This window comes from Oreochromis niloticus, linkage group LG12, assembly GCF_001858045.2.
Source record: "Oreochromis niloticus isolate F11D_XX linkage group LG12, O_niloticus_UMD_NMBU, whole genome shotgun sequence".
NCBI classification, from domain to species: Eukaryota; Metazoa; Chordata; class Actinopteri; order Cichliformes; family Cichlidae; genus Oreochromis; species Oreochromis niloticus.
The window spans coordinates 5116631-5129220 of NC_031977.2; the positions used below are offsets into that span (position 1 = coordinate 5116631).

The 12590-nt window shown below is 39.4% G+C and overlaps 1 protein-coding gene across 2 annotated transcripts in view; it reads left to right on the forward strand.

Annotated features, from left to right (window-relative positions):
- The window catches only part of unc5db (unc-5 netrin receptor Db), a 278720-nt gene that overhangs the window by 179847 nt on the left and 86283 nt on the right, over positions 1–12590 (forward strand). Inside the window, exons 7-9 of one of the 2 annotated variants that reach the window (XM_005472915.4) lie at positions 1828–1992; positions 5607–5639; positions 11698–11883. In XM_005472915.4, coding sequence (XP_005472972.1) covers positions 1828–1992; positions 5607–5639; positions 11698–11883 — 384 coding nt within the window. The remainder of the gene's footprint in view (positions 1–1827; positions 1993–5606; positions 5640–11697; positions 11884–12590) is intronic. The other variant, XM_019366122.2, reaches the window with a different exon arrangement.

The window sequence follows — 12590 nt, forward strand, 5'->3', positions numbered from 1 at the left end:
GCAGGCGAGGGATGTGTCACTTCCTATTTTGTTTATAGCAGACTATATTTATCTACTATCATTTATTTTACTGAGCAGAGACCTCAAAGAGTCCATAACATGGACTCTACTTTCTGAAAAAATAAATATTTATCAAAAATAAGAAGTTATGATCATCAATAGAACTAATAAACCAACACATAAATTGCAAATATTGTTTAGTACTGTCAAATGTATTTAAGACACTTTTTTTTAAATCAAACAATGTCATTGAGAATGTAGCTTATTTCTTCAGAAACATATTTTTAGGAAACTGCACTCTAGAGGAAAACAGGTAGGAATACTTATGTTCCCCTTCTGATTAATCAGATTGAACAGAGTTGGGTGGCAATTTGGCCAGGAACATAGTAGTGAGCCCTCAACAAATACGACTGAATCAATCCGTTTGCCCCTTTTTGAGACGAACAAACAAAAAATTGAATCTATATTTTAATAAATACAGTATTGATAGTATGTCCCAAGTGAAATCCTAGCTTTCTGGTAATACACATTGATTTGTCAGTTAAGGACACATGCCCTCAGTGGCCCAGTAACTAGTTGCTAACAGTAACTAGTAAGTAATTAAAATGAAGAAGAATTCTAAAAACATGTAGAATAAGCAGCTGTTTTCTGCTGCTGCTCCTCTATACCTGAGATTATAAAAATAATGTCATAAAGTATCTAATGGTGCTATGGCAAGAAACCTATTATACTATATTATTATACCATACTTTAATAAAAACCTATAAAAATCTAAAGCTGTATCTGTATTTATTATTGTGACCTATTCATTTAAATGCTGCAAATGCTCATCTTACTGTGCTTGTTGTATTCTGCTGGCTGATTCAGAACAGATTTTTTTTGCTGTTGTGCGGTACATTGCCCTGCCAAGGGAGTGCTGTTGCCTGTATGGGGAGACAACAGAACAGTGGAATGTAATAAGATGATCAATTTTAAAGTTTAGCTGTAAGTGGTTTTAATGCTTAAAAAAAAATCAGTTTAACGTCCTAAGACCTGAACTCTTCCACAACATGCATTTTTAATTTCTCTTTGATATTTGGGCATATTGGGGCCCAATGAATGTAAAAACAAAGAATTACCAGATTTTTTTTTTTTACCTTATTTTTGTTTTTAAGAAAAATGACAGCCACAAATGAGGATATTCATTAAAAATTATGATAGAACAGTAGCAGTATAATGTCCTCGTAAGTGGACATCAGGTTAAAGCATCATAAGCCTGCATAAACTGTGAACTGTCAAAAAGTACTCTTTATGAAAGTCCCTTGAGTTCTTCAGCATTTAGAAGTCCTTTGATTGAGCCTGTATAACAGTGTTTTTTAGCCGTCTTTTTTCTAATGATAATTAGGCTGTTTCAGGAACTCCAGGAACAATTTTATTATGCAGCCTCATTTTGATTCCATTAATGTTACTGCATTATTTGACTCTTACAGTTTCAAAGAAATGGCCCCCTAGCATAGACTGAAACCCTTCACTTCTTAACAAGGTTTTTATTGTGAACCAATTAAACTCCTACAAAATGGCACGAGTACACTGTTTATATTATATATGTATAATTTATTAAACTTAATTAGGATGCACATTATATGCAATTAATTTGAAATATTCCATTTATTGAAATCACTTAAGACATCTAATCTTAATATTAATCAAAGTACATTGTAACTTGTCACCGGTGATTGCACTGAAAGTTTGTACTGTCAACCACTGATGTGGATTGGTGCCATTCTTTGTCTTTCTGTTTTGCCTTTGTGCTAATCCTTCTGTGATGTATACATCCCTATATTGTAGTTGATGGAGGCTGGAATGAGTGGAGCCAGTGGACAGTGTGCAGCAGTCAGTGTGAAAGGCAGCGAACTCGGGAATGCAACTCCCCAGTACCCAGACACCGAGGCAAAATGTGCGAAGGGAACAGTGAGGCCACTGAGAACTGCACAGATGGACTGTGTACCCAGAGTAAGGCCTTTCTCTCTACTGTCATCATCATTATTCTATTTTTTTCCCCAACATTATCATATATACACTTACTATAACATGGCAAGTCATCACAAGCGTGCTTGAAGAGGAGGTGTGAATTGAAAAAGAAGCCACACTGTGGACTGACACAGATTCCCAGTCCATGATAATGTCACCACTCTTTCTTCTGTATACCGCTCTCTTGACATGTCATGAGTCAGTCAGTCACTACTTTTAAATAATGTTTGATGTGTGAAATACAAATTTCATTATTATTTTAGTATGAAGTGAATAAAAATCAAATGAGCTGGCCAGTATCAAGTTAAATAAGCTGTAAGTATAATTAATAAATATAAACCTTGCTTCTATGCACAAGTGTGCAAGTAATGCTAATTCAGCTTTACGCAGACTATTGCATGACTTCTGTCCATTTGGTCCATTCTACCATAGATCTCTAGCTTTTATCAGTTTTTTTATGTTTGAAAACAGATAGTGGAGAAACATAGTAGATAAATCGAGATACATTCATTAATACCAGCTTGACTTGGATTGCTTGTAAATGTTTACACTCAATCTTAACACTGAAAAACAGTGTAGCTTTTTTCTATCAGTCAACTTGGCAGCTCCATTGTAACAGTAGCCAAAAACAATTGCCAAAATGTGAGTTAGCATCATTGTAAAATGGACTATATAAACATATTATGATACAGGAACTTTTCTTTGTGCAAGTACATCACTAAAAACTTTCAGAGTACTTTTTATTTTTTTTGTTTTTTTGTTTTTTAAGTACTGTGGCTATTTGCTGCTAGCATAAATAAGCATGATATAAACATACATATAAACTTAGTAGGCTACATTTCATTTTTTCTTTTGTTGTACTAACTTTTCTTGGCAAGAAATATTATACCACTGGAAAACCTGTTTTTTTGGTGCCACAACTGTAGGGAAATTGCATTTGTGGGTTGAGCAGCAGAGTTGAGTCTGCCGGTTGCACCCATGAATAAGTGACCAAATGCTCTCTGCTAATGCCAAAGAACTATTTCTGCTATTGAGTCTTGTTTGGTGCTGTGTATTGGATTTGTTAAGAAGTCTGAAGAAACCAGACATACTGGCAGTTTAATCATTCATTCATTTATCAAGCAGGGGCCTCCTTTGGATGTGGAGAAACCATACATAACCACAATAGCCAGGCACTTCCTCCTCATGCTGGTCACCAGCTGTGGAATAGCATCTCATTTTTCAACCAGCGTTTGTCATCAGTCAGTCATGTCAGTCGTGCTGGTCGCTCTGACATCAACAACATACATAGCTGATCCTACAAGTGTTCAATGGGGTTGAGGTGAAGACTATAGGTCAGTCCATCCTCCTCCACTTGTCTGGGTAGAGAGCTTTTTTCCATATCGTCCTGCAAACCTTTACTGCAAAACTGTGGAAGATTGCCTACACTTCCTTCCTAAGTGATGAGATGGTGAGGAAACAGTCTTCTTGTGGTGTACTCTCCTGAGGACACCCATTTCGCAATGTCCCTGACATCTTCAAAAGAAGAGTCAGTAGCAGAATAAGCTGTTTGGCATTGGCAGAGATTGGCAGGTTTTCATAGGCACAACCCACATAGTCAACTCTGCTGCTTTACCCAGAAATGCATTTTCCTTACAAATGTGGCACCATTTAGCGGAAATAAGAAGTCTTTCCAACTCTATAAGATTTACTGACAATAAGCACAGTTACAACAAAAAAATAATTGCATTCTACAAGGTTTAGGAGTGTGTTTATGGATATTTTTAACCATTCTTCCAGAAGCACGTTTGTGCAGTGGATAAGAAAGCTGGGCTCACAGTATCCGCTCTAATTTATCCTAAAGGTGTTTTATTGCTTTGCGTTCAGGACTCACAGATCATAGTCACTCATTTATGGACCTTGCTTTGTGCACTGGTTTGCAGTCATCTTGGAACAGAAAGGAGCCATTCTCCAACTATTCCCACAAAGTTGGGAGCATGAAATTGTCCAAAATATCTTGGTATGTTGAAGCGTTAAGAGTTCCTTCCACTGGAACTAAGGAGCTGCTCCTAAAAAATAACCCCAGACCATAATCCCCCCCCTCCACCAAACTTTACACTTGGCACAATGCAGTCTTACATGTACTGTTCTCCTGGCAACCACCATCCATGAGAATGCCTGACAGAGAAGCGTGATTCCTCACTCTAGAGAATGTGTCTTTACTGTTCTAGGGTCCAGTGGCAATGTGCTTTACACAACTGCATCTGAAGCTTTGCATTGCACTTTGTGTTGCAAGTCTTGGATGCAACAGCTTGGCCATAGAAATGCATTCTGAAGCTCTCTACTGACTGCTCTTGAACTAATCTGGAGGCCACGTGAAGTTTGTGAGGTCTGTAGTGATTGACTCTGCAGAAAGTTGGCGACCTATGCTCAATCTGCTCCTCAACATCCGCCAACCCCTCTCTGTGATTTTACATGGCCTAAAACTTTGTGGTTGACTTGCTGTTATTCCCAGTACCACTAACAGTTGACTGTGGAAAAGTTAGAAGTGAGGACATTTCAAAACTGGACTTGTTACATAGGTGACATCCTATTATGGTACCACTCCGTAAAGTGACCCATTCTGTTAAAAATGTTTGTAGAAGCTGCCTGCATGCCTAGGTGCTTGATTTTTTTTACACCTGCAGCCATGGAAACGATTGTAACACCTGAATTCAATGATTTAGATGAGTGAGTGAATACTTTTAGCAATATAGCATGTGTGTGGGTGTGTGTGCGTATGTATGTATATCTCCTCTCTTCCATGAAATTTAATTTAGATAATACTGGTTACAACAAAAAAAGTCTTACACTTATTCATCCATAGCCGAACTTGCTTTAGATTGAAATAGTCACTTTCACCTCCATAATATGTATTGTGAACACCGATCAGCCACAACATTAAAATCCTACATGAATTGTGCAGGCCTCTGTTGTCACACCTAAACAAGTTTGAGCTGCCAGACTACAGACAGTTCTATGGTTGTTCTGTGTGGCCTGGCACTGGGTTGTAGTTCCTTTGGGTCTGGTGGGAGTGAGGCCTGAGTGGACCTGGCTTGTTCCAGTGCATCCTGCAAAAGCTCGTCTTACCATAGGCCTCCTTTTGTGTTCTTTCGGTGGATTCTGAGCAGTTTTTTTGGTGCAGCGTGCATTTCATACATTGTATTCCCCAAAAGAATGTTGTTGCCAGTTTTGGGAAGGCAACAGAACACTGCAATGCAATAAGATAATCATTTTAGACAGTTAGACAGTGGTCTTAATGTTATGGGTGATCGGTGTAGTCTGGTAGAAAAGTATGACTCAGTCCTCAAACATTAGAGATCATTAGTTCACTCAGAGATTAGTTTAAGCAATCTATACCTCACCTTCTTTATCTGTGATGCTTTGATAACTATATTAAAACCTTCCAGGCCATTATGAGATCCAATATATCGTTTGTAAGTACAGTCAGTAGAAGAGCTTCCCTCTGTTCAGGGTGTTGGATCTGAGACCACATTTGATAGTCACTTCACAGAGGCTCAGACTTTAATCACCACTTTCTCTCCTCTTTGTCTCATTCTATCTCTCTGTCTTTGCAGATCGAAAGCTGCTACATGACGTTAAACCTCAAAGTGAGTCTTCCACTGTGGATTTCTTTCATCTTCTACTCCCCTGCCCTCCCACCTGCCATTGACATGTTATATACCCTTAATTTTGAGCGCAAGAAATAATATAGGCAAACTAGAGGAGTGACAGTCCTTTGCATTCTCTTAGCATATACTCTGGAAATGGACAAATTATGAATTACAGTATTTAGTTCACCTTGATCTAAGCAGCTCTGGTGTTAACCCAGCAAACACTCATTACAAATTCATGTCATTATTCAGTGCTGAACTTTTATGACAACCGTGACATCACAGCTGTGTTTCTACTTTGAGCCATGAGATATATTGGTTGTGACAAGTGAACATGTGCTATGTTGTGGAGGATTAATGAGTTGTAATCATTGCAAATGAGCTAATTTGAGCAATTTACAGTGATGTCCTTGCATTCCTGTGGTGGCTTTCAATCACTTGCCAGAGTTAGTCCAAGTAAGTGATTGTCAGGTGTTATTGTAGCTCCATTAGGTTGCCACTTCAAGATGAAAGTTGTGCCTACTACAAAAGCTTAAATGATTGAATGGGGAGTGCATAAAGCTTATATGTGGCAAGCAATCACTGGGGCTATACTGTATGGGGTCTGATTGCCTTTCCTGCGAGATATCCATCACAGCTATTGGACATAGACCAGTAGGTCTAAAGACAGCAAGGCTAATCACTCTCACTGTTACTAGCTTTAGAGTAATATATCACAGTTTAACATTATGGTCTGCTCCTTTCACCATATTCTCACAAAGTCACAAAATTTAGGTTTGTAAGTATTTGACTGACATTTTCTTTCTAGCTTTTCCAATATACTACACCCTGGTGGTTTTTAAACCAGAGTAAGTTAAGGTCAAGACTAAGATAAAGATATAGATCAAGTACAAAATTCCAGCTCAAGTTTAACAAAACTTTAAGAAAAATTTTACATAAACTATTTAGTAATTACCACCATTTTTACACATAGTTCCCCATTCTCAGAGTCTCAAAAGCAATTTGAGACAAACTAGCATGATAAATATAAAGATTTGTTTTTAATCTTTATAAAAGTCTTTTGTAGTTAATGTCTTCCTTAAGTCTAGGACCAATGAATATCACCAAATATATAGAGAATATAGCCCTGTACCTTTCAGAATTCATGCTGCGTCCATCAGCAATCACATTATCAATAAACACTAATGGCTGTGTTCCACTGGCAGTCAAACATGCCCATTCGTGCATGCCTCCACTATATTTAATAGTTTGTGATAAGCTGTTCCTTTCCTTCTTCACATTGTCCTCTTACCATGATTCTGATACAAGATAATCTTAGTTTCATCTGTTCAAAAATTTTTCTTCATGTAGCCAACTTTTGATATGCTTTTGACAATCCTACCTCTTTACTTGGTTAGATGCTCTGAAGAAACTGTTGTTAACGAAAGAAGGAACTCTGAGAACGGCCGCTGCAGTTGTTGTCTGTGATCCTTTGGGGCTTTTAGTGTTGTTGAACTGGTCCATGCATCCATTCTTTTTAGGAATGTACCAGATTTTTTATTTGGCCAGTTTAAAGTTTTTTCTATCGCTCCGATGGCGCTGTTTTTGATTTGCAATGTAATGATGGCCTCCTTCGATTGTATTGATATCTTTTTGGACCTCATATTGACAGTTACAGTGAATAGCTACAAAACTGCAAGTTCAGCACCTGGGATCAGCTCCATATCTTTCAAGTATAATGTATAACGTGTCAACATTACACGTTATACTCCAAAAAATGAGGAAGAAAAACACTTCAAATAAACCGACGTTGAATATGATATGGAAAAATGTTACTACAAAAGATGTTAATGTATTACTAAAATATGACAAATTAACATCCAAAAAACTAATAAAGTACACTGAAAAGTGTGTCGTGCATTATGAGTGATGTAGGCTGTTTGAAAATTCATGACAACCACCAAAATAAAAGTTAAAATCTAAAATAACAAAACAATAAATCCAGCTATCTTCTTCCACTTATTTGAAGTCATGGGGGCAGCAGCACGGAAGCTCAGACCTCCCTCTCGCCACCTACTTCAGCTTTTCCGAGGAAAACGCTTTCCCAGGCTAGCTGATAGATGTAATCTCTCCAGCGCGTCCCAGGTCTACGCCGGGGCCTCCTCCCAGTAGGATATGCCCAGTTGGAAAACTTTACCCAGAAGGCAACAGCCTTAGCTGTTTCCTTTCAATGTGGAGGAGTAGCGGCTCTACTCTGAGCCCCTCCCAAATGACTGAACTCCTCACCATTTTGCTAATTTCCACCACTTGTATCACTGTCTCGTTCTGATAGTGTAAACAAAAGGATCAGGCCGAGATGGACGGATTTATGGCATTTCTCAACAGTGATGCGCCATTTGGTGGCAGATGCCTACATAACATTTAGCGGGCATCACTGGACATCAATTAAAATTTTAACAATTGATGATGATTAGTAAGTCTGGTACCGACTAGTGATAACAGCAACAATTAGTCAGGTAGTCAACTAGTCATGCACATCTCTAGTGGCGGTGTATAGTTAAAAAAAAAAAAGAGCTAACGTCCAAGTACTTATGTTTTATTATTATGTTATGCTAAGGATAGAACTCACAAATTCTGTTTTATAAAGGATACAGCCCAACAGCTGTGCTCCCGGTCGCTGTCGCCATATCTGTGCTGGTGTGTGTGTGTGTGTGTGTGTGTGTGTGTGTGTGTGTGTGCATTTTTGTCCAGTTATGGTAACCTTTGATTTCTCCACCCTACACTCTTTGTTTGATTGTGATTCATTTGGCTAAATATAAAATGATGAAAGTAAATTATGAAGTTGATATAGTTATTTTTATATCACATTTTATAGATAATGGATGACTTGATGCTACTTTTTCAAAGCAAAATCAGATCTGTTAAACTAAACTTTTAATATGATGCAGAGGCACTTTTAATCAAACATTTAAAAAAAGTCATGGTCAAAGTGTAAAGCATTATTAAAGGAAGATGCATGTAGCCCAAGCAGTTCCAAGCAGGAGCCTTGTAGTGACAATCTGAAAAATCTGATGACAATTGTGAGTTATTTTTAACGACTCCAAAACAATTTAAATACATAAATAAATAAATAATGAAACTGTATTTCTAGTAAGACACTTCCCACATAGCAAGCAAGTCTGGCCCGGATCTGGTGTCAAGCCGGCACTGCTGGCTGACTTCTGGCATGATAAGACGTATGTCATCCAGATATGGGCTGGGCCTGGCATAGATGGCACTGTCTATGTGATGGCATGCCATATCTGACTCGATTGTGGTTTGGTTTATGTGGCCCAGGCTCATAGAAAACAGGTCTTCCCCGGATCTGGCATCAAGCTGGCACTTCTGACTGACCGCTGTCATGTCAGGGTGTATGTCAACCAGATGTGCGCCAGGTCTGGCAATGATGCCACTGTTTAGCCTGCTTGGCCATGTGTAAGCACATTGTGTGGGCCTGATCTGGGCCATACCAATTTTCCTATGTGGGTTAGAGTATATTTTTTTAAGTAAAATTTTGGTAGGAGTAAGAAGACCCACATTAATCTTTTGATATCAACTTGACTGTAGCACTGTAGCTTCTCTAGCTGCCATGTGAATATTGGATGTCATACCTCATTTCCTCCTTGCTTTATTTTCATACTAACCCATTGTAACACATTGCAAAACTTGCTTGAGTTGGCTCTTGTATGTCTACATAATAACATCATTTTCTCCACTGTTTTCTCTATCTCATCTTCACTCTCTGTGGGTCTCTATTATCACAACAAAGACTATGCTCTTTTTTGCACAACATTAAGGAAAAAGCCTTTCACTGAGTCAGCTTCTTTCTGTTTAGGTAAAGTGATTCATTTACAGAAAAATAATATTAAAACTGAAATTATATCCTGCAACTGAATAAAATGTGGCTGATAAAATTATTTACATTACAGTCTTAAAGGAGTTGTGCGTAACCTTGGTATTAATTGTTAAGTGAGCTGTGGTCATCATGTTGTTCCTTGCTTGTGGCACTACACTGCAAGGTAACATTGGCTAAAAGAGTGAGAGTGATAAGACGTATATTAGATGGTGCTGATCTACACTATCATGGTGTACTTGTACAATGTAGGTCTACAACAACTAGAAGAACATTGCACATACTGTATCCCTCAGTATAATAGCACAAAAATAGTTTGCAGAATCTAAATGTTAGTCTTATTTTTGTTTAACACTATTAAATGATTATATTACAGATATGATTTTGTGAAAATTCAAGCTATTTATAGCTAGCTAGCTTAAACCTAGCTAGCTGTGAGAGTCTGGTTATTGTCAGTTCCTAATCCCACATAGCAAAATTGGTATGGCCCAGATCTGACCCACACAATGTGCTTACACATGGCCCACATACCGCAAAGAGTGACGGCCCTTTGGTGGCCCAGATCAGGTTTGCCAGATGTGGCCCACACATGGGCCAGTTGGAGACACACTGCTGGCCCTGTGCTGGCCCAGAACAGTTTCAGCTCTGCCCCCAGATGTCCGCCTAATGTGTACCTTAATCAAGCCATGTAATAACAACATGTGCCAGAACATGCAAAACAGTGCAAAAGTAACATGACGAGAATCTGTTCGGACAGCAAATAGACTGATTCTTATTCTTACATAGGGCTTTTCTACTCTCTCTGGATTACTCAAAGTGCTTTATACAACATGCCACATTCACCGAATTACACACTTTCTCTAAACTGAGTACTTCCTGAGTACATTCATACTCATTCACACTCTTGACATGCAGACTGGTGGAGCCAGATATCGAACCACTAACCTTCCGATCAGTAGGTGACCTGCTCTACCTCCTGAGCTACAGCCACCCACTGGCAAAGATGAGTAAACCATCACTAGGTTTTGGACAAAGTGTACACTCACAAACCTGTCAAACCTGTATTTGAAATTTAGGCTACCATAGCAGTATAGTATTGCAACATGGCATTTGGGTCTTCTAACTAAAATAGGAAAATAGGAACATAAACAGTGGCATCATTGCCAGACCTGGCGCACATCTGGTTGACATACACCCTGACATGACAGCAGTCAGTCAGAAGTGCCAGCTTGATGCCAGATCCAGGGAAGACCTGTTTTCTATGAGCCTGGGCCACATAAACCAAACCACAATCGAGCCAGATATGGCATGCCATCACATAAACAGTGCCATCTATGCCTGGCCCAGCCCATATCTGGATGACATATGTCTTTACATGCCAGAAGTCAGCCAGCAGTGCCGGCTTGATACCAGATCCGGGCCAGACCTGCTTGCTGTGTGGGATGTTAGTTGATAAAGTACTAAATTTGGATAGCTACAGTGAGTTACATAGATTAGGTTTGGAGGTTTGGGTGAATTCGTTGATAAAATCATCAACACTCAGCAATTCAGCTGGCCGGTTAACCTAGCCTTATTTGCTTGCTAAAGTTGTCACTACCAAAGTAGTTTCTCCATTTTTCTCAATTTGTTTACTTTTATAGCTGACGCTGAGCTCCAGTTCCATTAGACTGAAGCATGGCCTTTAATGAATGATTCTTTCAGCCTCTGAAATTAAAAGCTTTTAATGTCCAAAAAAATGTTGAATTTTGCTGACCTATTCAGTATTGGACAGGAAAAGTGTCAGATTATTGCAGCAGAACATTGGATTCCAAGCATTTCTCATCTTTTTGAATCCTAACACTGTAGGTGTTATGATTACCCACAATACAACTATGCTGCCCACAGTTTAGTTTGAGATTGTTTCAGGTATGTGTTGGACAGTATCTAATGTAGCCTTGACCCACAGTCACAGTGGCATTGCTCTTTTTAAACATTGTTTAGAGTACCTAAAATGGCAATTCCCATGCTTTAATGAATTAAATTAAATTAAATTAAATTAAATTATGTTGAATTTGAGCAACATAAATGGACATTGAGTGCCTGGCCATTATTTTTTTGTCCTATTCCCCTAGGCCATTACTTGAAGTGCTTCTTCAGGAATATGAGAATTGAAGGTAGCCTGTTTTTGTGTGTCTTGTGTCTCAGGTATGGAGAGCTCCAATGATGTGGCTTTGTACTCAGGCCTTGGAGCCGGCATAATCACCGTTGCAATCCTTGTGGTGGCTGTCATGCTGTACAGGAAAAATCACAGCGAGTACGGCGTGGACGTTATTGACTCCTCTGCGCTCACCGGGGGTTTCCAGTCTTTCAACTTCAAGAACACCAGACAAGGTAAGAGAGTGCCTTCGACAGCATGTTGACACGAGACAGCGACCACAAGGCCAAACGGCAGCATCATCACAGACCTTTCTGACAGGGCCACCAGGTGATTGATGGCATTTGTTTGCATCAAGCAGAATGCTGTGCAGCCTCCCTATCTGCTTAGGATTTATACCTCCATAATCAGCGAAAGAACTAGTCCTTCTATTTTGACAGACCTGCTCCTCTGTTATTGTGAAGTGGTAGATAATCAATCTCTGATAGACACCTATGCTACCACCCCTCCTCCCTGCAGACCACACATTTGAATGTCAGGCAACCAATATTCTCCATCAGATTACACTGGCCTAAGCCACTGATGGGTATGGAACAGTGAAGATCAATTCAATTTCTGTTGGGTGCAGCGGTAACTTTTGTTGCTTATACGACTGTGGCCATCTCAGACAGCCTCGCTACAGGCATCCACATGACCGTTCCTAACACTTCTGGGTTAGTGCATGTGATAGCCATGGCGCTGACAGGTGATTCATCCTCAGTGCATCGGTGAGGAGTCCCATCAGGGGCCTACACTATACCCTACAGCAACTCCAAGGCCTAGGGAGCCGGTCTAATCCCCCACCCGTTGTCATGGCATTGGAAAGGTGCGAGACAAAACACCAGGTCTACATTCAGCAGGTCATCAATCCTATTTAAATAGGCCAGTTCTCCGTACAGCCTGC